The sequence below is a fragment of the Chanos chanos genome, chromosome 1 (assembly GCF_902362185.1).
Source record: "Chanos chanos chromosome 1, fChaCha1.1, whole genome shotgun sequence".
NCBI lineage: Eukaryota > Metazoa > Chordata > Actinopteri > Gonorynchiformes > Chanidae > Chanos > Chanos chanos.
In genome coordinates, this window is record NC_044495.1 from 2,579,041 (window position 1) to 2,606,540 (window position 27,500).

At 44.0% G+C, this 27,500-nt stretch overlaps 1 protein-coding gene across 1 annotated transcript in view; it reads left to right on the forward strand.

The window, feature by feature from the left end:
• spata17 (spermatogenesis associated 17) overlaps positions 1-22,849 on the forward strand; it is a 38,664-nt gene extending 15,815 nt beyond the window's left edge. Inside the window, exons 8-10 of the mRNA XM_030789526.1 lie at positions 2,330-2,478; positions 6,360-6,495; positions 22,769-22,849. Coding sequence (XP_030645386.1) covers positions 2,330-2,478; positions 6,360-6,495; positions 22,769-22,849 — 366 coding nt within the window. The remainder of the gene's footprint in view (positions 1-2,329; positions 2,479-6,359; positions 6,496-22,768) is intronic.
• The last annotated feature ends 4,651 nt before the right edge of the window (positions 22,850-27,500 follow it).

Below are 27,500 nucleotides of genomic sequence, written 5' to 3' on the forward strand. Positions count from 1 at the left end.
GGTTTGTGACTTTTATGGTAACTGGTTCCTATTATTGGTTTCTATTAATGTACAACATAAGTGAGCAGAAATGAGGCGTGAATCATTTCCTTTTATTGGAGTGAGTGTTCTCACCCTGGGCAGGCTTTGGCTCCAGCTGGGGCCTGTTAGCATGAATCCGTTAAAAACACCACATCTCTCTCAGACACTATGCAATACACACGGATACATTATGTATCTACATTTTACCACTGCAGACACCGAGTACATCCTGAGCTTTTCTCTCTCTCTCTCTCTCTCACTGTCTGTCTCTCTCTCTGTCTGTCTGTCTCTCTCTCTACCCGTCTCTCTCAGCCCCGCACCCCCCCGCCCCTTTCTCTCGCTCTCTCTTGCCGGGCTCTCACCCAGTTATTAGTGGTGTGAGGAGACGCTCTCCCCGGGCAGGTCCCCGGTGAGATAATCATCTGTGACTGATAGATTGATTCTGTGCGTTGTTTAGGAAGTGTGTGGATTGGTCAGTGCAGGGCAGTGCTCCGCCGCTGATAGCATCAAGGACGGAGACCGGCATGCTCGCATGCATTAACAGCCACAACAGCTGAAGGTCACACTGGAGAAGACGCGGAGAGAAGTTGAGCACACACTGAAGCACTCAGAAGTAGCTCCGATATTGGCTCATAAACATAAACACACAGCCCGTCATAACTGCCTGTCTGTCTCACTCACGTCGCCTTCAAACTGACTTTGGTTCCCACGTCTCGTCCCAAAAGGGAGACACACATTGTGTTGGATCTCAGGAATGGTGCTGAATGCACGTAGTGTTCAGTACTCAGTGTTCAGTGCTGAGAATACTGTAGGTGAACAATGCGGTGTATGAAGCTTTTAGGGGAGTGACGCTGGGTAATTTTATCTGGACAGGAACAGGAACGTGACAGGGTGCTTATTACCGTAACACAGCCTTTGATCTGAATGAGTGAGTGTTTTAGTGGTTAGTCTCAGATAAATCTGTAAACACGTGGGTTAGTATCTGAATATATAAAGTTCATTATTGAAGAACAAACATGCTACGAACTGGTAACAGTTGTCTGGACAAAATCCAAAAACTGCTGAGTGTGTTTATAACTAAAGAAAGAGTGTTAAGTGTGGACTGTGTTAATCAATGTGTTAATAACTAAGGGGTTTGTTAGCTACAGGAGTGAGAGGATTGTGTGTTAATGATTGGAGAGTGTATAGACTGGGGAATGGGTTTGTACTGTAGAGAGGGATGTGTTAATCATTGAAGAGAGAGGGGTGTGTTAATGGCTGGAGGGTGTAGAGTGTGTTAATGACTGTGAATGTGCAGTCTGTAAGTGTGTTAATGAATGTGAGAGTGGAGTGTGTTCACAACAGTGAGTGAAGCGTGAAGAGCGTGATAATAACTGAAGACAGAGGAGTACCTTAACGAGTGTGAGTGCACAGCTGTTAATAGCTGAAGAGAGGAGGGTGCGTTAATGAGCGAGGGAGTGTTAATAACTGAAGAGCGGAGGGTGTGTTAATGAGTGAGGGCGTGTTAATAGCTGAAGAGAGGAGGGTGCGTTCATGAGTGAGAGTGTGTTAATAACTGAAGAGCGGAGGGTGTGTTAATGAGCGAGAGCGTGTTAATAACTGAAGAGCGGAGGGTGTGTTAATGAGTGAGGGCGTGTTAATAGCTGAAGAGAGGAGGGCGTGTTCATGAGTGAGAGTGTGTTAATAACTGAAGAGCAGAGGGTGTGTTAATGAGCGAGGGTGTGTTAATAACTGAAGAGCGGAGGGTGTGTTAATGAGCGAGGGCGTGTTAATAACTGAAGAGCGGAGGGTGTGTTCATGAGCGAGGGCGTGTTAATAACTGAAGAGCGGAGGGTGTGTTAATGAGCGAGGGCGTGTTAATAACTGAAGAGCGGAGGGTGTGTTAATGAGCGAGGGCATGTTAATAGCTGAAGAGAGGAGGGTGTGTTCATGAGCGAGGGCGTGTTAATAACTGAAGAGCGGAGGGTGTGTTAATGAGCGAGGGCGTGTTAATAACTGAAGAGCGGAGGGTGTGTTAATGAGCGAGGGCGTGTTAATAACTGAAGAGCGGAGGGTGTGTTAATGAGCGAGGGCGTGTTAATAACTGAAGAGCAGAGGGTGTGTTAATGAGCGAGGGCGTGTTAATAACTGAAGAGCGGAGGGTGTGTTAATGAGCGAGGGCGTGTTAATAACTGAAGAGCGGAGGGTGTGTTAATGAGTGTGAGTTTGTGTCCAGTGTGGTGGTGCAGTGGTCTCATCTATAGCGTGACATCAGGCTGTGGCCATAAAACATTTACCTTATCCCTTATCCCTTTCCTGCTCCCGCCAGGGGCCCTTCCGCGCGGCACAGGAGGTGCAGCAGCAGCGTTCCCGGCCCCTGGAGCCCAGCCTGCGAGTGGCTACATCCATCACCGCGCTGGAGGAGGCCAGAAACGAGCTCAAACGCCAGGAGTGGAGGACCCGCCTTATCGACCAGCCGTCAGTGCCACCTCCCACACTGATACATTACTGTACTTCACACAGTCTACAGATAGATCACTGTGTGCACCTCATATAAACCAGTACATTATATTCCACATGCTCTGTAGATTCAGTACCACCTTTTATACACATACATTACATTATTTCACAGTTCTTCTCAGAGACACACAGTCAAAAATGTGTTACTGTGTACACTGTGTGTATATATATATGACGTGTGTGTGTGTGTGTGTGTGTGTCTGTGTGTGTGCGTGCGTGCGTGTGTCTGTGTGTGTGTGTGTGCGTGCGTGCGTGCGCATATACATATACACACACACACACATATATGTGTATATATGTATGTGTGTGTATTTGTATATGCACACACACACACACATATATACACACAGTGTATTTATGTATGTATATGTATGTATGCATATGCTGTGTGTGTGTGTGTGTATGTGTACCCATTACAGAGGTTTTACTGTATACACTATAGAGGCACATTATACTGATGCACACATGTGAATACCACTATACTTGATAATCTATACAATAGTGACTGCTATATCCTTGGAGACATTCAGTCATATCTGCGTACCTGCATACTCAGTAAAGATACAACACTGATGTTTGTGTCTGCAGAATAGAGAGGTGTTAAACTCTCTCTCTCTCTCATAGCAGTGAATTGAAACCTTGCGTGGACTGAAGTGCTTTTCTGTTGTTATAGAGCTGTTTGTTACTGTCTCCACAGATGTCAGATCCAACATTAGATTATCACATGCAATGATTGTTAATTGGACACCGCCGAGTGGCTAATGTTATTCTTCAAACTTTGGAGCAGATGGTGAAATATCAGTCGGGGTCAAATCTAAATATGTTACAGAAATAAAAAAAACAAAACAAAAAAAAAACAAGAACAACACTGAGAGATGAAGCAGCGACTTGACCGGCTATCGGTAGCAGCCGGGCGAAAACTAAGCGACGTACTTTTATCTTCGCCGAAACGTTAGCTCATGCCCAGAATGTAATCATCATTAGGGATTATCGTAATAAAGTTTCAGACAATATTTCTATAACTCTACCATCTCTGCCTTTTTTTTTTTTCTTTTTTAAAGCTCTCCATTTATTTTAATTACAAGCACAGTGTGTAGCGTTTTATTAATCAGGGCAGCTTGGCTTTTTTGGCCAACTTTAAACAGTAAATTAGCTAACCCCATTAACACGGAATACTCCAAAACAGGCCTGCGATGGGCGAGGTGGCGACGACGTAAATCGTATTAAACACGCGGCCGCTTCGGGACACGGCGAGGCGTGATTAGCCCCCCCCCCCCCCACCCGTTTCATCTGGCCTCCGCTGCCTGCTTCTCACTCCACTCCGCTCAGATCTCTCTCAGTTACCAGTCTCTCAACCCCCCCCCCCCACCCCGTCTCCCCAGGCTTAATTTCAACTCCTAATGAAGTCTACAGTCTAGTCCACAGTGTGTTTGATGTATGGAATATTTGGGTGGATTATGATGATTGCTTAAACTGAGTGGGTCTTTCTCCTCCCTGGCTTAAACCAGGCAGCTGGCTGAGCAGTGAACGGCTCGTTCCGTTTTTGTTTGTGTTGTTGTTTTTTTCGTAAGCCATGTTTATACACAGGAAGTGGCAGGTTGTTAAATATGCTATGTTTATAGCGTTTACTCAGTGGGCTTGATGTTTTATAGTATTGCGCAGCAGTGACTGCAGCACAGTAACAGTTTGGTAACTTCACGAGCGCGTGTTACTCATTCAGACAGGGTTTTGTGGTCGTCTCTATGGAGATAGACAGGAGTCGAGGGTATACAAGTTTTTCTAGTAGTAATTGCATGCAGCTCATGTTTCGAATTCTCAAAAAGAAAATATCAAACTACGCTGCCAAGTCAGACGTGGGCAGGAGAGAGTGAGAGAGAGGTAGAGTGAGTGAGTGCTTTTGACTGAGGAAGACAGGATTTTTTTTTTCTTTTCTTTTTTTTTCTTCCTTTTTTTCCTGGTGTTAGCCGTGTGTGTGTGTGTGAGTGTGTGTTGTCATAGGGCATGGTCTGCCCCTGCCAAAGGATCCCCAGCGAGAAGTCAAACTTTCCTTAATGGCTTTGAATGAATAAAAACTGCCCTATTAAAATGCAATTGGGAAGCAATGAAAGCGTTGAGTGAAGCAGCCGGCTAGCTGCACCGCCATTGTGTATTCAGGGACATTGGGACCACATTAATTTTTTTTTTTTCTCTCTCTCTCTCTTCTCTGCTACGTCCCTCCCATGTGCACATTAGTATGGGCTGCAGTGTAATCTGTCTTGTAGGGGAGGCCCTTGTCTCTGGTGAGAAGAGATGTCTGTGCAGGACTGGGCTATTATTTAAGGAGACAGACTAATGCCTGATAGGAACTTTTCCTTTTTTTTGTTTTTTTTACATCTCTTCTCTCATCAACACTTAAAGGATTTTAATTTCTGGCGTGTTCACGTTCACACAGACAATATAACGTGAGTGAGAGTGTGACGTGTGTTTTGTGTTGTTTGATGGTACAAGGACAAAAAGTATGGAGGAGAACCAGAAATATTTCAAGAATCTTTTTTTTTTTTTTTTTTTGCATTCGTTCGGATTAAGTGCCGAACAGAATATATGTTCGCCCTCATCTCTATTAAATCTTTCAGAGGAGCATCAGTGTATTTGTGAATAATTGTTTTGATATGTAAAATACACACGCTGAGACACACAGAAAAGAAGGCTGTGTGTAAGTCTGTAGCAGATGGAACTTGTTTTATCCTGATGGTGGATCTGTGGCCCCGTGCATGTAGAACGAGGCAGGCTGACATGTAGCAGGGCTTCAGATCATAAAAGCAACGTAAACACTCACTCAACATAATCTGGAAGCTCTTTTATTGCAGCTCTTGTTTGCAGGAAGTGCCAAGGTTGTTGGTTGTTTGTTTGTTTTTCTGATGTGCCAAGCCAATGCCTGGCGGACATTTAGCCAGCCAGCTCACACAAACTCTCTCGTACCATACTGGAGAAATCTTTCTCTTGGGTGCAATTTACAAAATCAACCTCGCTGTAATTAACGTCTGGCATTTTTCCTAAGTAGCAGCTATTTACACTGAACATGTGCGAGAAGTGAGCAGAAGAAATGAAAGCATTACGGAGCCAGCGGAGCTATGAGGCATTTGGACCGGAATAATCTGAGGCTTGAAGGGAAGAAGATGGAAGTGAGCTGGGCGATGTTAAAATGATTTCCACTCGTGTGGATAAGGGAAAAGAAACATTAGCTCAAACAGAGACAGAGAGAGAGAGAGAGCATTAGACAAGGACCTGAGGACACTAACATAGCGTGAGGACCCAGATTAAACTCCTCCTGAGAAGGCCGTAGTTTAATGGGACTGGCTGACAGTGGAACTCTGATTCTCACCAACAGGGTGCTCTGATTAACATCTCCTCTCTTCTCTCTGTGTGTTTTACACTGTGTTTCTGCTTCACTGCCTATAATAATCAGCATGTATACTGTGGCACAGAGACTCCAGGCTATAGCTAAAATTCTGTGTGTGTGTGCATATTTGTTTGTGTGTGTGTGTATGTGTTGTGTGCATATGTGTGTGTTGTGTGCTTGTATATATAAATGAATATAAGCTGCCATAGCATCCTCCATTCTTTAAAAAGCCTTTTGAAGAGGTGGCTGGAGCGAATAAGCGTGTAATTTGGGTGAATTCATGGTCAGATTGTATCTGATGAGGGGGAGACTGCACACGGACCACTTTAAGAGTATATTAATGATAAATATAAGATATTGAGCGGTTTTGACTCGATGTAATTTACATCCTTAAATGTTGCTTAATTAGGATGAATGTCGTTATTCCAGTGTGTTTTTATTATGTCTCTGGTTTACACAGATTCCAACCTTTCTCCCATGTCCACAACAACAAGACGTATGAACGGTCGGTGCACACAAGTGCTCCGTTTGAACAGGTGGCTTATGGGAATAAGTACTTCAGAGAGCAGAACACTGAACAGCTACAGGGGAAAAAGGTACTGCGTCTCCTCCGCACGCACACACACACACACACACAGACACCACACACACACACACACACACACACACACACAGACACACCACAGACACACACACACACACCACAGACACACCACACACACACACACATACACACACACACACACAGACACCACACACACACAGACACACACACACACACCACACACACACACACCACACACACACACACACACACACACACACACACACACCACAGACACACCACACACACACACACACCACAGACACACTCACACTCAAACACACACACACACCACAGACACACACTCAAACACACAAACATGCCCACACACGCACAAACACACACACACATGTAAAAGACATGTATTTCAGTATATTCTGGTGTCTCTACAATATCCTATGGAGGACTCTTTTTTTTGTCCTAAAACTAGTCTTTCCAGCCACCAGGAGCTTTAAATTTCCTTCTGCCTCTCATGTACAGAGGCCTTAAAGTGTCAAAAATAGATTAAACAAATCACATACAACAAGAAGCATGGGGTAAAAAACCTGAGGTAACACAAACAAAAAAGAAACTCGGGCAAAAATGAAGCTCAAACACTAACAAAAAAAAATATGAAAATAAATTAGGAAAGCAATTTTAAATCAAAAAAGACACAAAGACAAATAGAAAGGCATCAAAATAACAACGTGGTCACATTAAACACTGACCCTGACAACATTAAGGCTAGCATGGAGTCACTGGCCGTTACGATTGACTGGGACATGTGTGGAAATGTAATGTTAGCTTTGTACTTGAGCACGTGGGTGAGTGCTGGTTGTAACCCATCAGGCTGATGGACAGTCTGTTAGTTCTCTGAGATCAGTTCTCTGTCATTAATGTATGGTCATTAATGAACCTCCTCATCTCCACAGGCTTCATCTCTCATCTCTCAGACTGTGCTCTGAAATGAAAAACGCCTTTAAATGGTTGTAAACGTTTGTGAATTTGACATACGTTATGGTAGTTATCGTTATACCAAAATCCATCTGATATATGGTCTTCATATTTTTGACCACATTATCTAGTCCCAATGTGGGAGACAAGATTTGATAAAGATATGTGTGTGTGTGTGTGTGTGTGTTAACAAAAAAAAAATCTCAAAGAATTTTGTCTGTCAAAGACAGTGCTACCGTGGACTTGTCCATCACTACTTCAGGCCTGCAGCACCTCTGTTGTGGGCTCTTGTGAACTACACTATATTTAAAGGGTTTTTTGGGGGGTTTTTTTCTGAAAAATGTTGTTATTTTTGTTTTGCTCTGCCCCTCCCCTCCCCATCCTCTTCCCCTTTTTATGGCTCTAGAGGATATCCAATTTCTCCTCTGAGCTCTTCTCTGTCTGAAAGTGCTTTGTAGTTTGTTTTCCTTTATCCTTTTTGTCTTTGTAATTTTTCAAAGATAGAAAAAAAAGTAACAACTACAATCTAGCTACAAGCATTGGCTTCAGAGATTTGTCAAATCTGACAGCAATTTAATATAAACCCATAGGTAAATGAGAGAGAGAGAGAGAGAGAGAGAGAAAAGGAGAGGGAGAGAGAGAGAGAGAGAGAAGTGCTTCTTCTCCGTCCTCAGGCATTAGGTAATTGAGTGTGTCTGTGTTCAGGGCAGTCGTTCATGGATGAGGGTTCCCTACTGCCTCTTACCACCAGCCACTGCCCTCTGCCTCTAGTGCAATTGCCCGGAAACGCCCGCTTTTAGGAGGGAATAAATAAGGGCGGCAGTCTGCTGACGAGGCTCAAACTCTGCCCCGGGTACATGTCCCGCACCGTTCCGCCACTCACTTAATTGTTACCTGCGTGGTTTGAGGACTCTGTGTTTCCCCAAGTGGGTAAGTGCAGTACAGATGGTGGTTTGATTGCTCCACATTGATTGCTGGACCAATGGGACATGGCGCCTGGTTAATGTCCCTCTGTATTGGCTTGGGAAACCGAAGCAGAAGTGGAGTTGGTGACTGGTGGCTGTTGTAGATGTGCGTGTGTTTCATTGCCTCTGAAGGATCAGCTCGTCACGTCGACGGTAATGACCGCTCGGCATAACGACTGCGGTTATGATTAGCATAATTGATGCGCCAGCGTATGCCACACAGAGGGTCACCACTGATCCAAACTTAAAGGGGAGTCAACTCCTGGTTTACCACTGATCCAAACTTAAAGGGAAGTCGACTCATTGACCCCAGGGGTTATCCGTACCCACAGGAGGACAGTCAGCATTCCTGACGGTGGCTCCGAGCGAACGTGTGATTGTGAATTAATCAGCGTGCTAATCAGACACCACAACTCGCTCTCTTATGATCTCAGCCCAGGAGCCCGCACTGGGTTCTCTTCAGTGTTCAGCTCATTACCATGGTAACACAGTGAATCACAACACACGAGTCAGTGTCTCGCAAAACGTCTCCAAAACACGACAGTCTGGCTCTGATTCTGTCGTTTCTCACTTCCATTCACACTTTCATTCATCATACACATCACAGTCGTACACTGTGTCCAGCCACTATGTGCAGCTACAGCCATGCAATATAGTATGCATCAGCCAATCTCAGCACGGGGCAGGTTTTCCTGCTCTCTTGCACAACACGCACGTGGAGGCCCCAAAGCTGGCCTAACAGTGCCCGCTAACATGCACCTCAGTAGCCATGTGATACCTCTGCAACTCATCTGATTTACAGCGTCCACGTGATTGACCAGAACATCAACATGCTTCCAAAATAATAAAGCAAAATAAAATACATTAGAAACGGGGGACAGGTACATTCTCAAGTATTACTGTCAGTCTCACGCTCTACATACCCATATCTGTGGGGATTTCACTGCCAAGTCTTTGCTGAGTCAGCCGACTCATGCGCAGCACCGCTGGTAAATATAAAAATAACTGATTATGTAAAGGGTTTAATGAAGTTAATTGAAGAGTTAGTTCATTCACTGGATAATGAAGCTGTAAGAGTGCACAATAAAGGCCTGATAAAGTAACAGGAATGATTAATGTATAAACAGTTACACTCTGTAATGAAACACTAAAACTTCACTTAAAAATCTGGTTTATCCTCTTGTGTAAAGAACGGTTCACTCAGAAACACTAAAGTTCTCAGGTTTTTTTTTTTTTTTAGCACTGCCCTGTGTTTTTTGACTGGGGGATTAAACACTTTTTGTGAAAATAATTTTCATATTCACTGCCTAATTTGCCTTATGGCAAGAGTACTTCAATTTAACTGTGAATTCACCTTTTAATAGTCCTAAGAATCTCAGGTATCCAAAACACACACACAAAACACATGCAAGTGAGACTGAAAACACACACAAAACACATGCAGCTGAGACTGAAGGTGTTTGCACGCTTTTACAAATTGTTGAGTTTTGGTTTTGTTTCTCCAGACAGTTCAGACAACCGAATGAAACTCTTATCCACGGTGTGTTCCGCCTCTAGAAGGTGTAAGTTTTGTGGCTGGAGACTAAATCGAACCTCATTTCGATCTCGTTAAACCTCACTATTTTGAATGAGCTTATTTGCAGCCACTCAAGGGCAGTTCCGATTCATGTGACAAATTTCATACATTTGCAAATCTGCATGAGATGCTCTGGTCACATGTCTTAACTCACTGGCCTTCCGTTCACTGACTTTTACAAACACTGCTTGCAGTGGTTTAGCTGCGTTAGTAACCGGTCTAGCCAAAATGGTTGATTGAAACATTTAGAAAGAGGACAGGGTCATCATACGTGTCAGCTTTCTAAAGTGGTTCAGAGCTAGCCAGTCTGTGTTAGCAGATCACACTGGGAAGAAGAAGTCAGAGATGTAAAAGTAAGGAAGTGCAGACTTAACACTGGTCATGAAGACATGGACTTCTTAAAATCAATCTGATTGTCCACCGGCTGTAATTTTGACCTTTTTCAGGGCACAAGCGTAACAGTAAAGCACCATGAAATGATAAACTTGTGTGCGTGTCTCTTTTTGTTTAGCACCAATAATTTCACAGGGAAGAGACACAAAGAAGTATAAGTCTACATTTTTATTTTTTTTTTTGGTAGAAATGTATCTCTGTAAATATTAATATGAATGTTCTTAGCTCTTCTGCACTATGTGTAATTTTGGAGGGATTTGGAATGCTTTTCATCAGAGATGAGAGTGTCATTGTGTTAGCCTGCTGCTGCTGCTGCGTTTATGTTAGATGGTCGACCGGTTTTGTGGAAATGTATCTGGAAAATGATATGGAAAACTGATTTTTGATTCTTTAATTTCTCACTGGGTGAGCTTTGTCCCTTGATGATGGTCCTGAGCTTTGAAGCATAAATTGATTTCTAAAGAGGAAATTAGAGGGTACTTATTGCACCTGTCTAACTAGTAATCCAGTGACATTTGTCTGTGGGGTTGATGAATGTCCCGCTTTGGCCTGGCTTTCCCGCTTCAAAATGAGCCCCCACATGAGAACCGCCACCGCCGTCGCTGCACGCAAAACCAGCCTTTTAATGAATTGCCTTTGCCCCTCACTCCTCTCTCTCTCTCTCTCTCTCTCTCTCTCTCTCCCCTTTGTTCTTTCTTTCTCTCTTTCTCTTTCTCTCTCTCGCATTGACTCAGGAGAAGATAATGATGGATCTGGTGATTTCCAAGTGCATTTCTGATTAAATTATACCTATTCTCTCTACTTTTCTTTTTCTTCCCTCTTTCCTTCCCCTCTCTCTCTCTCTGCCAGCACATTGAGATGTGTTATTTCTTCAGATTAACATGTCTTAACCTGAGAGCAGTGCTGGGTGATTTATCTCCACTGTAAAGATAAAAGAAGGTGATGCAGAACGGATTACAGAGCCGCTGAGGCTCTCAGATACATAACTAATGAACTCTGCTCCTCTGATTCTGAATGAGAGCACTTTCCTTTTTTTGGCTGGGTGCTTTGAGGTCTCGAAGGGTTCACTTCTTGAATACTGAAGTCAGTGGAAAAAAAAAAACTTGTTCTCATTGATAATTCTGTGTGTATGTTAATGTGATGACACACTGAAAGAAATGTTTTAGGACGTGTAATATTGACAAGGGAGAGTGATGATTGATCAGTAAACTGTCCACAGTTTGGCCTGTTTTAAGCAGTGTTTTGTTTTTGCAGTGAGGAATGCAGTGTGGCCTGGTGTAGTGGTGTAGTGTCAGAGAGTAGAGACTGCACACTAATGTGATGTGTTAACAGGGAGTACAGACTGTGCACTAATGTAATGTGTTAACAGAGAGTAGAGACTGCACACTAATGTGATGTGTTAACAGAGAGTAGAGACTGTGCACTAATGTAATGTGTTAACAGAGAGTAGAGACTGTGCACTAATGTAATGTGTTAACAGAGAGTAGAGACTGCACACTAATGTAATGTGTTAACAGAGAGTAGAGACTGTGCACTAATGTAATGTGTTAACAGAGAGTACAGACTGTGCACTAATGTAATGTGTTAACAGAGAGTAGAGACTGCACACTAATGTAATGTGTTAACAGAGAGTAGAGACTGCACACTAATGTAATGTGTTAACAGAGAGTAGAGACTGTGCACTAATGTAATGTGTTAACAGAGAGTAGAGACTGTGCAGTAATGTAATGTGTTAACAGAGAGTACAGACTGTGCACTAATGTAATGTGTTAACAGAGAGTACAGACTGTGCACTAATGTAATGTGTTAACAGAGAGTACAGACTGTGCACTAATGTAATGTGTTAACAGAGAGTACAGACTGTGCACTAATGTGCTGTGTTAACACAGAGTAGAGACTGTGGTGTAATGTGCTGTGTTAACAGAGAGTAGAGATTGTGGTGTAAAGTGTTGTGTTAACACAGAGTAGAGACTGTGGTGTAAAGTGTTGTGTTAACACAGAGTAGAGACTGTGGTGTAATGTGTTGTGTTAACACAGAGTAGAGACTGTGGTGTAATGTGTTGTGTTAACACAGAGTAGAGACTGTGGTGTAATGTGTTGTGTTAACACAGAGTAGAGACTGTGGTGTAATGTGTTGTGTTAACACAGAGTAGAGACTGTGGTGTAATGTGTTGTGTTAACACAGAGTAGAGACTGTGGTGTAATGTGATGTGTTAACACAGAGTAGAGACTGTGGTGTAATGTGCTGTGTTAACAGAGAGTAGAGACTGTGGTGTAATGTGTTGTGTTAACACAGAGTAGAGACTGTGGTGTAATGTGTTGTGTTAACACAGAGTAGAGACTGTGGTGTAATGTGTTGTGTTAACACAGAGTACAGACTGTGGTGTAATGTGCTGTGTTAACACAGAGTAGAGACTGTGGTGTAATGTGTTGTGTTAACACAGAGTAGAGACTGTGGTGTGATGTGCTGTGTTAACAGAGAGTAGAGACTGTGCAGTAACGTGGGGACAGAAGAGGTGCAGAATCTCTCCACCCTGGACGCAGAGTGGTGGTGTAACTCCAGCACTACGCCTTACACAGGCTCGTGCGTCTTCAGAGTGGATGTGGCTGTGTTTTTTCTTTTCTTGATGTTTGCATTATCGCCGGCCGTGCTAACGAATTGAAGCGCGGGGCTAATTAAACCAGCTAATGAAGTGCATTGGGTGTCCACGGCCTCGCCGCGAAAGCCTCTCCATCGCCCTGCATTAGGCTTTCATCAATCACGCTTTTAAAGCCATACATTTCAGCGCTGCCTGCTCCCACACTTTCTTTTTTAATGTTGCCCCAGTAATTGCTTTTTCTTCTAGCCCCCCCCCATCTTCTACTCCTCTTCAACACCAAACCAACCCCTCTACCCACCCAAGTATCCTGCCTGCAAGCAGTGCTAAAGCTGTTTGCTTTTTTTTTTTTTTTTATTAATTATTGTGGGTGCGGGCTCAGTGGCTATAGAAAGAAAATGCAGCTTAAAATGGTGCTATTGTCACTGACTCCCCCTGTTAATCATCCTTGAGATAATGCACCAGAAGAATGCGATGATATATGAGATGTGTTTTAAAGCGAATGATATTCATTATGAGCCATAAATAAGGGGAATGAAACAGGAGGCGGTGGCCGTGACTGACTGGGAACACTGTTACCGTCCGGGCGGAGTTCGTCCTAAGTCCCGCCCAAGTCCTCCAGACCGGCCCGCGTTGGTGTGCAGCGAAAAACATTGCCTTTGTGTGTGTGTGTGTGTGTGTTTTACAGGGTTATAACAGCCCTTCGTTCTCTCAGTAATAAAGTGTCTTTTTTCTTACTCTGTTATATGTATCAATTAAAGCATCCATTATGTCAGCGTTCCCCTTTATCATCAAGAGCACAAATAACTATGAAATATGAATCGTGTCCCATGCATTACCAGGTTTTAAAGGACCCTCTGTTTGAAGCAGGATGTGGCTTTTAAATGCACTGATTTACCACTAGGCTAGAGTGAATGTGTTTCACCCCACAGCCCATTTGTGTGTGTGAGTGAGACAGCAAAAAAAACTGTCTGTGAGTGGTTGTGTGATGATGTTCTAAGAGAGTGAGAGAGAGAGAGAGAGTGTGTGTATGTGTGTGTGTGTGTGTGTGAGACAGAATAAAAACTGTCTATGAATGGTTGTGTGATGATGTTTTGTGTGTGTGTGTGTGCTCTGGCAGGTCATGGCTGTTATAATTACTGTTTGTGCACAGAGCTATCATTTAGAAGGTTAATAACTCCAGTCAGGAAAGCTAATGCCAAATGTACCATGAAGCATTTCCCTCAGTAAAAAGAAGGGAATGTAACTGTGGAAGGATCTCGGTGCCGTTAGAAGAATCATAAGACACTTTCTCAGTCAGTGAAGTCTCGTCTATAAGAGCAGGCCTAAGGTAGGCTATATTCATGACAGTGCTTTGCCGTAGACTCAGTCCATCTCAGTAGAGAGTCAGTGCTTTGGCATGACAGGAGATGTGGAAACTAAAAATATGCCCAAATAAAAGCCCTTACTTTAGTGTTGTGTCAGCCTGGGTTCCTCAAAGCCTTAGATGGACACGCTCCAGCGACCCAGTGTATACATGTCTGTCTCTCTCTTCACGCATAGGCCTCAGATTCATCAGCACAGGCAATATTTACCCTCACACCATAGGACATGGCAGCTTTCATATTCTCAGCATCCAGAGTAGAAAGTCAAGCAAAGAGTAAAATGCAAATGAACATTCTATTACTGAGAAAACAGCACGTACATGGAAATGACTGCACACAATCACACACGTGCACACACACACACAATCAATCTGAAACAGAAAAGGCAATACGTCTGTCTTCTCTTCACACACACACACACACACACACACTCAAAATACTCAAACACCCCTCATTCACATTACCTTATTCTCTCTCTCTCCGTTGCGTGTTCATTCATTTAGGAGGTTATTTTTAGAGGATGTGGAGAGAAAACAGAGGGCTCTGGCCATGCTTCTTTCACCCTTTGACGAGCGTTCACGAGATCCTTACGCAGTCTCGCTTCGACGTCTCACCGTTTGCTTTGATTGAATGAATTAGGCGAGAACAGCAGGGCTGTATGAAGGACAGGGAGAGAGGTACTGGTCCCCCAATTACGGATCGACATAGCAGGCCCGGCTTCGCAGCTGTGCGGCCCAAACCTCATTTGGTTTTGGTGAAATAAGGCTCTTCAGCCGAGGCGGCGAGATGAGTCTGACTGGTCCAGCCGATTGGCCGTAATTACACGGGTGCCGTATCAGTTTGGGATTGTCAGCCAATCTCACTGAATATGATTGGCCAGTGCCACGTCATTCAGCCTGATTGAGGGGAAGATTGGGGTCGTTTGACCTAAAAACACCAGAATAACAACATCATCGTGGCTAACAATATTAAATAGGCCACAATAGAGTCGACTATGCATTTGGTGCGTTAACTTGCCAGTTTCACATTTTATGCGACACAAATGTTAAAAAAAATCTTTTAGAGAATAACATGGTCTCAGAATTAGATGCGAGCATTAAAATATAATGATGTTGTAATATTATTATGCATTATAATGATATAGTAAAAGTCAGTAATGACGCTTTTGATTGTCTATCTGTGAAACCAACTCTGTTACTTAATTCTGTTAATCAGATAAGACCACTAAGTGTGTTTCAGTTCGTTTTAGGCTCAGTTGGTAAATATCCTTCAGAATGAGTTGGTTTAAAAATGCCGGATTCTCTGACACACCAACACATTCCAGAACATCATTATGATCTCAGATGCTAACATAAAGAATAAAAAATGTAAATCCAGTTGAAAGAGTGGAATTAAACTGAGATTTCTGGGTGTGAGACTGGGAAGCCTGTGTGTCTGGAGTTTATTCTGATGCCCGTGGTGAGTTTGTCCATGCATTCATCACCAGTGGACTTCCCCTCAGACAGTGGCTGTTTTCTTAAAAAAAAAATATTTTTCAAAGTTTTCATACAGACTGTCAACAAAACAACTCCTTATCATTGCATGTGATTTAGTTTGCGTGCCAAATGTTTGTGTAAGTTTTAATGTGTGTGTGCAAAATGTTTGTGTAAGTTTTAATGTGTGTGTGCCAAATGTTTGTGTAAGTTTTAATGTGTGTGTGCAAAATGCTTGTGTAAGTTTTAATGTGTTTGTGAAATGGTTGTGTTGGAACATTTGTTGTAATTTGTTTGGTAAAGCCCCTCTATCTGTGTAGGAGAGTTTTAATGTGTGTGTGTGTGTGAAATGGTTGTGTTGGAACATTTGTTGTAATTTGTTTGGTAAAGCCCCTCTATCTGTGTAGGAGAGTTTTAATGTGTGTGTGTGTGTGAAATGGTTGTGTTGGAACATTTGTTGTAATTTGTTTGGTAAAGCCCCTCTATCTGTGTAGGAGAGTTTTAATGTGTGTGTGTGTGTGAAATGGTTGTGTTGGAACATTTGTTGTAATTTGTTTGGTAAAGCCCCTCTATCTGTGTAGGAGAGTTTTAATGTGTGTGTGTGTGAAATGGTTGTGTTGTGTTGGAACATTTGTTGTAATTTGTTTGGTAAAGCCCCTCTATCTGTGTAGGAGAGTTTTAATGTGTGTGTGTGTGAAATGGTTGTGTTGTGTTGGAACATTTGTTGTAATTTGTTTGGTAAAGCCCCTCTATCTGTGTAGGAGACCACGGCTGTAGTTTTGCTTGTGTAGGGAATTTCTGTTGGTACCAGAACATTTGGTGGTAATTTGTTGTGTATGTTTGTCTGTTTGTACCAGAATATTTGGTAGCAATTTATTGTGTGTTGCATGTCTGTATTGGAACACCTGGTCATAATTTATTGTGTATCATATCTGTGTCTCTCTGTGTTTGTTCCATTGATCTTGAATGAGCAGCCAAAGCACTTTGAAGCTTCTCCTTTATATATTTACTCTAAAGATATCTTCCCATTGTAAAGTGAACACATTTTGAATCTTATTAATTTTTTGTGCTCCAGAGAATGTTGTTCTGTGAAGAATGTTTGTGTGTGTGTGTGTGTGTATGTATTTTGTGTGTGTTAGGCTGACTCCTCGCTGTGCAAGTAATATCATGTTTGTTTTCTGCTCACTCTCTACTTCTGAAGAGTGAGGCCTCCTTGTGTGAAAAAGAAACCCACGATAAAAAGAGAGAGAGAGAGAGAGAGAGAGAGAAGAGGAAGAAGAAGAAGAAGAAGAGGCGGAAGCAGGGGCCTCGATTTTAGAAATGCATATTTCATCAAACATCTGAGTGGCACCCAATCTTTATGCATTGGCACTCTGGCAGTTGGTCTGATTTCCATACACCATAAAGCCTGTGTGTCTCTCATCACTCTTACACTGATTACCTCCTGCCCGTCCAGCTCTCTCTCACAGGCTGGTCTCACAGCCTAACTCTGTCTGACAGAGCGCTGCAGACATCCCCTGCCTCTTCAACCGCAAGCAAGCAATACCATCTACAATGTTACAATTTTTGTTTATTTTTTTTTTTATCGAGTAACGTTTAAATTATACGAACGCTGTAGCGCCAAAGTGATTTCTAGAAGTGAGTGTTTTATCTGACTTTACCACACTGATAATTTCTCATCACGTGGCGCAATAGAGATGTCTATCAAATGTCGCCAGTGCAGAGACACGTAAGCACAATTCCTCCCGTAGCTACCCAATAGCAGAGAAACCTCAATGGCACCTTTTCTTTTGTTTTGTTTTTATACATGGTTTTCCTGTATAACCTCACACTCATTTTACCCGTCATCATTACACAAGTACTCATTAAACGTTAGATCTGAATTATAATTTCTGTGCAGAGATACCACATGAGGCTGAAATGAGTTGGCCTGCCCTCTGCAGTCCAGCAGAGCAGCTATGGAGGAAATAGAAACACTGGTATACATAATCTGAACTCTTGGTGTTGAGATATTAAACCATTCTTCAGGATGGAGAACATGTTCCAAAACTTCCCATAAAGGCCTAGACCTGCCTAGATGTCTAGAGCCAGTGGACAAGGCCATCGAAGGGGGTTTGACTGAATCCTAGAGAAGAGAGAAGAGAATTCCTTGGCTGTAATCCCACTGAAGTAATAAACTGTGTCAGAAGATTCCAGAGACAGGCTGCCCAGGTCATAACAGACTCACCTCTGTGTTAATGACTGTGGGCTGGGTCTCCTCTCGGTTTCTCCGAACATAAACCACTCCAGATGTGCGGAGAAAGATGATTCAGAAGACCAGTATACTTGTCCCCACTGCTGAGAAGTCCAGGTTTATTGCTTATGACCCCAAGTAACACAATTGTTTTTCACTGGACCGGGTGACTACTTGTGTTAGGGTGGCAGGCCAGTGGTAAGAGCCGTCTGTGTGAAGCACATGAGATCCAGTTTATGTGGAGCCCGAGTCACAGAGGAGCGGATTCAGATCTGGCCGTGTTTTTGAGACGGCTGTTTGGTGGTCTTTAGCAGCTCTCCCATGCAGTGTCTGTCAGCTCCTTTCAGTGAGTGCCAGCCTGTGGCCCGTGCTCCCCTGGCCTGATAACACAGGACTGTTCCACGACTGTCAACGCTGCTTCACCAGCACAGTCAGTCACTTTGCTCTGTTTGGGCTCGTTTGGGAGTCAACTCTTCTGACTCCAATGTATAAAACAGTTTACTGGAACAGTTGTGTGCTGGCCAGGCTTGTGATGATGACAAACAGGGACAGGGACACTTTCAGCACTACCATCCCACTGTATGGTAAGATAGACCAGCGGGTTAGAACTCAAAGCCAGTTGTCCTGTCAGGGAATCTGTGTCGGCACAGAGAAGGCATCCATCTCTTTGATACGCAGTGCGTAATTCTCCCTCCAAACATCTCAATCTGTCCATGGGACTTACTGCCTTATGCTTAAATTGTTTTTATTTATGAAAACGAAGTTTGCCATAAAGCAATATGTCATCTGATACACACGTTTAACCATTTAATTGTCTGAGGCCACACCACGCAGTAAATGTCCTTTGGTGTAACTATCTGTCAGAGAGAGAGAGGGAGAGAGAGACAGAGACAGGGAGAGCGAGAGATAGAGAGAGAGAAAGAGAGAGTGCAGACAGGGGCAGTAGTGTATGAAAGAGAGTGGTGGCATTTCCCCGCCCTGTTCCATTGGGCTCAGAGAGGGAGAAACACACTCCACCCCCGTGGTCCTCAGTAGCTAAAATAATGTAAACTCATTTGAGCTGGCCTGGGTGGTGTCAGAGTGTGTGAATGTGAAGCGTGTGCTGACGCATTAGGAGCTGACAGGGCCCTTGGTGAAATAAGTGAAATTAATGGGGCTTTTTTCATGTTGGACAAGGCCGCGCCACCCCTCTCACACAGCTTACAGTCGCAGGAAAGTCAATACTTTTTTATTACTCCGCGCTGACCTACATTCGGCACTACAAGTGCTAGCCCGACTAATTGGTTTGAGTTGTGTGTGATAAAAAAAAAAAAACTATCCCAAAGAACATAGTGAGGGAGAGAGAGAGCAAATAAATCAATCCCATATTTTTGCCTGGTGTTTTTTTGGTTGGTTAATGTTGGCTGAGAGGCGATGAGATGTGGGGTTAAATGAAATGACAGGTCTCGTGGGCTGGAAAGCGTTGTGTGTAAGTACTCAGACTGGTGATGTAATATCTGACTCCACACACACACATTAAAAGGAGAAAAGGCACCGACCAGACTGTTACACGCTGCACCGCCGCTTTTTTCTCACACCCACAACAGTTTACTACTTTATACGTCTCTTATACACGTCATTTTCATTCATTCCTTTAGTTAGCTTCTATGTTTGCTTATTTATCTGTCTTAGGTATTGTTTGTTAGTATTAGTATTTATTGTTAATAGGTATCTTTTTCACATGTTCCTTATTAAGTATCATTTTTAACGTTGGGTATTAGGTAAAGCTTTACCGTATTTCTTACCTGTGTTGTCGAGTAAAATGTCTTGGACTTCGACCCATTTGACCCAATGATTTTTAAAAATCATTTATTTGGACATTAACTCTTGAAACGTTCATAGTGATGGCTGGCACTTTAAATCACTACAGTTTTGTGTTCTTTTTATACATTTTTTCTGATCAAAACACAAAGACCCAAAAGTTCTTGTGCTTGATGGAAAAATTATGCAGACTGATTTATGCGAACTGCATCAATGTTTAGTGGAGGAAAACTAACAATATGTCTCCATCAAATGTAGAACTTTTCCAGAAATTGTGAAGATTAAAAATATATATAGCCAACTAATTAAAAACTTTGCCCTCTCACCCACAGGGCATATCTCCAAACTCTTACACTAACAGCATTCCATCACTATGGCAACACCCCACCCCTACCCTACCATGACAACACTCTAGCCTTGTATCTCGCCATGACAACAGTCCACAGCTGTATCTCACTGCGCACAACACTCCACCCCTTACCTCACAATGATGACACCGCTACACCCTTAACCCACAATGATGACACCGCTACACCCTTACCTCACAATGATGACACCGCTACACCCCTAACCCACAATGATGACACCGCTACACCCTTATCTCACAATGATGACACCGCTACACCCCTAACCCACAGTGATGACACCGCTACACCCTTAACCCACAATGATGACACTGCTACACCCTTACCTCACAATGATGACACCACTACACCCTTACCTCACAATGATGACACCGCTACACCCTTACCTCACAATGATGACACCGCTACACCCTTATCTCACAATGATGACATCGCTACACTCTTAACCCACAATGATGACAACGCTACACCCTTATCTCACAATGATGACACCGCTACACCCTTAACCCACAATGATGATACGGCTACACCCTTACCTCACAATGATGACACCGCTACACCCTTACCTCACAATGATGACACCGCTACACCCTCACAATGATGACACTGCTACACCCCTAACCCACAGTGATGACACCGCTACACCCTTACCTCACAATGATGATACAGCTACACCCTTACCTCACAATGATGATACGGCTACACCCTTACCTCACAATGATGACACCGCTACACCCTTACCTCACAATGATGACACCGCTACACCCTTAACCCACAATGATGACACCGCTACACCCCTAACCTCACCATTTGTGCCGACACTCCACTCGTCCACTCACTTTCATGGCAATTCTCCAGCCCTGCATTAATCTGACAAGTTCCCCTCTAGCCTTCCAGCCCTGCTTCAATCTGACAACACCACTCCACCTCGCTATGTCAACCTTCTCTCTCTCTCTTCATCACTATACCAACTCCTGCCCCCACACACACACACACACACACACACACACACACACACCCCAGACTGTCAGCGCGGCGGTCGGCTTCCTCCATCCTACAGTCTGCTCCAACCATACTCAACCACTGCGGAAACCTGACCGAACTAAGCGGTTACCCCGTGTTTGACCCATCCGGGCTTGTCTCACTGAAACCAGAGCTTTTCCTCCACATCTCAGTCATTTCGCCAAATTGCGTTATGGATTTTGCCGTGGGATTTTTTTTTTTTTCTGGGGGTTTAAAATGATCTTCACTCTCATGAGTGTTGCCTTGCTTGTTTTTCCACTTTTCTGACAGTGTCCATTTGTGTTGTCGTGTAGTTGTTAGTGTGAGTGCCGAGCGTTGTTCACAAGGACGACAGCCGCGTTTCCTCAGGCGCTGACAGAGGGATGATTTTCATTACACTGGACACTGACTGACAGAGGCATCTCATGCATGCCGCAGAGAATGAAATTGTCAATGCCCCGGACTATGACATTAGTTTGTCCTTGCTCAACTCCAGCTTTTTTTAGTCTTAAAGCAAAATATATAATTAAATCTGCATTCCCCATCCGCCCCTGCCTTCCCTTCCTGCTTCTCTCCCTCACCGCGCCGTTCTCGGGCTCTAACCCCGGCCGCGCTGCCGGAATCTCTGAATAATCAGCAGTGCAGGACGAGGGTACGTGTTTTAGCCTGGGTCAGCCTCTGGGGGGGGTCATGAAGTACCAGTCCGCACCCAGAGCCTCTCGCCCCCCCCTCCCCCCCCAAACCGCAGCCCACTGTTATTGCAAGCAACTAGGCCACTTATGAAACCTGAATCCAGTCCAACTAAAAATATCTTTGGCTTTTTTGCAGCACTGCAAAAAAAAAAAAAAAAAAAAAAGAAAGAAAAAAGAACAAAAAAAAAAAGGGGGTCAGGATTTGTGTTGTGGCTTCTATTCATCATTAACAGGCTGACTGGTTCCTGTGAAAATGTATTACACACATGATTAAGAGGCACAACTCTCTCTCCCCTCCTCTGTCACCATCCAGGGTTATGAGGACTACAGTAGCCAGCACAGCAGAGAGAGAAAAGAAATGTATGTGCATGGGTAGGAGGGAGTGTTTATGTGTGTGGCCTTGTGTTCTGCAGACGCTGATGACATCACTACACTTCATGATGAGGTCATCCAGTTTAGGAGTGCATTCACTCTGGTGCAGTTCTCTCTGCCACCATGTGACAGAGTACAGTGTGCATTCCTCTCTGGTCATCCTGGTTTGAAATGTGTAAAAACTATACTTAGCATCAAGCTAGTCAAGGTTACTGGTATAGATTGGATATTTAATGTTTAATTTATGTAAAGATCGTGTAGATGTTAGTGTGGTTTAATTTATGTAAATCTTGTAGATGTTAGTGTGGTGTACTTTCTGACTGATTTGATTTTTTGGTTTAGATGATGTTTTTTATTTTGGTTTAGAATATGTGAATTTGTGCTGTGTATGTTTCTCCATCATTTCAACGATGCCATGTCGTTGTTTATTTAGATAGCTAACTGGTGCTAATGAAATATTGTTTGTTTACAAGGCTAACTCTGATGTTCTTTTCTTTACAGCCGTTCAAGACTGTCTTCACCACCTGTCACGTCTTTGACAAATTTGGACGCCTGTACTCCAAAGCTGGGAATATCGTTTAGAGGAACTTTCTAAGTTTTCCCGCCACACACTGAAGTGACTGTGAATGGGAAGGAAAATAAATGAGTGTAATTTTATGAAACAAACAAGAGGGCAACAATTATTTCTAATAACTGTCTGAGTGAATGTAAGACGTCAACTACTTCTGTGCTTAACAGAAACAGTAATTTTGGCCGTATATATGCGTTTTATCTTTTTGCATTGATTTAATCAAATGCTTTAATATTCCCGTATGTTGAGTAAGCTCTGAGAGACATGAGGAAAGTGTGTGATTGGTTTACCGCGCTCCCTTCACTCACAGTGTGAATCACAGCGTTTCAGCCATCCATCAACATATGAATACCAAAGAGGGCGACTACCTCTCTGCCCGTTTCATTCGTTTCCCTCTCGGAATCAGGAACATTTTTAAATGTTTTTTCGTGCTGCGTCGTCGCCGCCGAAAATAAATGTCCTCTAATTCCACTGAGTGGGGGGAAAAGGAAGAGCGCCGACCGATCCCGGCTTCTCCTGCCGAGATTTAATTTCCACAAATAATTCTGAGTGCTTTGTTCTGTATGGAGGCGCTTTGAGCTTGGACGGCCCGACCAGCCGCCCCGCGCTCTCTCCCTCTCTCTTCCCCCCGCCCCACTTTTGATGAATCAGAGACGCTGTGGTAATTTGGAGATGCGAGAGCTATCTGACTGATTGCTCCTGTTCCAACAGCAGTCCATCACCTCCCGATAACTCACGCCGCGCTGACTCGCCTCGCGCCTCCCGAACTGGGCTTTTTTCCATCAGGGCAATTGGAAAAGGCCAGAGCCTTCATCAGATTTCTCCTCTTCTCGTACGTGGCCTGACCTCAGGAGGAACACCGAGCCCACTTACAGCTGCTTACGCATGCGCACACCCCTCCGCTCTGGTGTCCTACTGCCCTCCCCCACACCCCCACCCACCCACCTCCCTCCCCCCATCCCCTCTCTCTTTAAGTGAAGGGTCTGTGGATGGACCTCTTCGTTGGCTTGTGGAGAGAGCAGCTTTACACAGAAACGCCATTACTCAGCAGAGGACCAGGCCGCGCCTCCGCCCGTGTCCTGCTCCGATGAAGTGCAGGTGATACAGTCTGAGTCGCATTCGAATCTTCATCTGCTCCAGCCGTGAGAAACGGAGATGATGCTCCAGAGTGTGGGGGGGTGTTTGTGTGTGTGCGCGTGTGTGTGCGCCTGTGTATGTGTGGCATTTCTGAGGATGTGAACTTTTTCCATGAATGAGAAAGACAGAAAGACTAAATTATTCATGTACTACATAGACTGTGTTAATTTATGAATTAAAAAAAAAAAAGGTTAAAAAAAAAAATTAAATGAGACTTGTATTATCAAACATTTAATGATACATGGGATATAATTAACCTATTAGCATAACCATGTGATATAATTAGAGAAAATTAACATAACTGGAGCTAAGTAACCCGGCATTTCTGTAGTCATGGAAATGCATTTTCCACGGCAACAGAAAAGCCCACAAACCCAAAACGACAGCATGTGCTGTCAACACAGATTAAGCCCCCCCCTCAGCAGGACGAAAATGTTCTCACCCTGCCAATAGCAATAGGTTACTTCAGATCATCTGCAATGGGGGGGGTGAAGGCACTGAGTGCACACACACACACACACACACACAATCTCTGGCGAGACAAAAGCTGGACTGTGTTATAACAGCTGAAAGAAAAAAAAGAAAAAGCCTTGGCATAAATTTCATCAGAAAATAAAGTCAAACTCAACAACAGTCATTTTCAATCCATTTCTGAATCAGCCACGGCAGCACCGAGCGTCTGGCCGTCAGGCTCCGTAGAGTGAAGTGCGGCGGGTTTACCAAGAGGACCGGATCTCTGTTACCTGCTCTCAGAAAACAATTAATAATTCTGTAGTGCCAAAATCGTGTCTGGCAGAATTGACTAATACCCAATAAAATGGTCTCGCAGAAACAGACAGGAGGGCATTAGAGACAGGAGGGCGTCTCTCCGTCAGATGCTGCGCGTATCATCAGCAGTGATCTGTCTGTGGTTGGCTGTCTGGAGAGGCTTCAGCTTGGCACTGGGTTTGAAGTGGATCCGTGCCAGATTTAGGGGGAAGAAGGCATTAAGGGAATGGGACACGCACACACACACACACACACACACACACACAAACACACTTTATTCTGCCCGCAAACTGACAGCAGGACATACACTCTTTATCCTGAACACACACTGACAGCCATATGTAGAGCCATACATCTCAGAGTGGTGGAGCTGCAGACATACACACGCGCACACACACACACGCGTGTACACACACACATACACACATATGTGCTCGCACGCACACACACACACATAAAGGAGTTCAATTTAGCAAATCATGTGTGTCTTGGCGTTTGAATTTCTAAATACTGTAACCATAAGTGAAGACCTTCCACAGGCTTTCCAAAAACACTTTTGGTCAGTGTAAGGATTGGAACCTCTGATTATTCTTAAATCGTCAAACTCCTTATACGTGGAATCGCTGAAACTTTGTGAAAAACAATGGGGCCCTCAGTTTGTACAGCATACTTAGAGGTGCACCTATTGTAATTCATAACTGAATTAGTGATTGCTTTCATGTACGGTATCCAACCATTATAAGACTCAGTCTCCTTAGGTTTTGAGGTTGGACCTGCAGTAGGTCACTGTGTGCAGTCTCGCAGACCCCCGGAGGTCACCGCGGGGCTTTGGGCCAAGCTCATCATTCAAACATCACTCCACACACCGGCCCTTTCAGTGGAGCAGGGGTCCCCGGGCCGCAGGGGTGGGGAGGGGGTGCGGGTGCGGGGGGGGGTCGAGAGGTTGACAGCGGAGTGATGGGCTGTCTTAGCTCACCGCTGTGTCTCGGCATGACATGTCAGACGGGCAAGCCTGCCTCCTGCTCACACCGGCCTCCTGCCTCCCTACCTGTCCACTTCGTCCATCTCTCTGTCCCGCCTGCCCACACACACACACACACACACACACACACACACACACCCCTACACACACACACACGTACACACGTACACAAACACAGCCATACACACACACACACAAAAAGGCATTCACACACACACCCCTACACACACACACACACGCACACACAAACACAGCCATACACACACATGCATACACACACGCGCACACACATAAAGGCATGCACACACACACCCCTACACACACACACATGTACACACATACACAAACAAATACACAAAAACAGGCATACACACACACAGGCATGCACACACACACAGGGGTAGCCTGGACACATGCGCCTCTCTCTTTCTCTCACACACACACACCCTGGCAGCATGGGGACACGCAGGCTGAGACGTATGCCTTGTTCGGTCTCTGAACTGCACAGTAAGCTCAATCAAACAGCAGAACTGCTGAGTGCTGTTGAATGCACAGAACTCAAATTTGATTCTCCGCTGTCATGAAGAAGACAGTGGTAGTCTGTGAAATAGTGAATCAACCCCCACTATCCCTGAATACCAGCAGGCACACACACATGCACATGTGCAAGCATAATCAGACATACACACGTGCACACACACACACACACACACTCAAATAACTTTAATTTAAATGCAAGTAAGCTTAGAATCTTTAGCCTGTCAGTCCCTTCGCCACCTCATACAAACATTTCTTTCTCAGATCAGTGTACATTTACATTTACATTTGCATTTAGTGAACAGAACTGAGCCATCTTTAGTCAGTCAGAGGGCAGCGGATTTCAGAGACTCCAGTGGAGAGGGGGGGGGTAGTGAGATAGAGAGAGAGGGAGAGGCAGAGGGACAGTGAAAGTATGAGGTAATTGTCCTGGCCTGGTCATTTACATTCTCTGGGACTCCAGTGTGCTGTCAGTCACTCTGCCAGTGCTGGCACTGAACACAGTTACAGCTACAGCGTCTCTCTCTCTCACACACACACACACACACACACACACAGGCACACACACACACAGGCACGCACACACACGCACATAGACACACACGCACACACACACGCACACACACACACAGACGCACACACACACACACACACACACTTACATCTATGTTCTTTTTGTTTTACAGTGCCTTTGCTTTTATACGACACATTTGGTGTTTGGTGTTTGTTGCACCTCTTCTTTATATTACATTTAGAATTCTGTTTCTCTTTAAACTGAAAACTAAATCTGATAATCAATAGACCATATTAATATTTAGTCCTCCAGGAGTTTTTTTTCTGCTATTTTATGCTCCTAGCTGTTACAATCATGTCATCATTTAATTAATAGTAAATAATGCTAAGATGCTTTTTGCAAATAAGCAAATAACTGAACTAAACTGAAACCACTGACTTTAAATAAAGCTGTTTGGCTCTGTTCCCGATGTGCTTCACACGCAGTAACATGGGGGTTGGAATTAGCATCCCGTTGGTTTATTTTTAGGTTTGAAATTGTCCCCCTGCATGTGTTCATTTGAACACAAATGAAGTTGAATTGCATGAATGAGGCGACGTGTGTTTCCCATCCGTCCCTTGAGTGTGCTGATGTGAACCTTGAGTAGAGATTAAAGCATTTGGTAATGTTGTACCCCTAATGCGCTTGTAGGCATGGCGTCTGATATGGTCGGTACCAGAGAGAG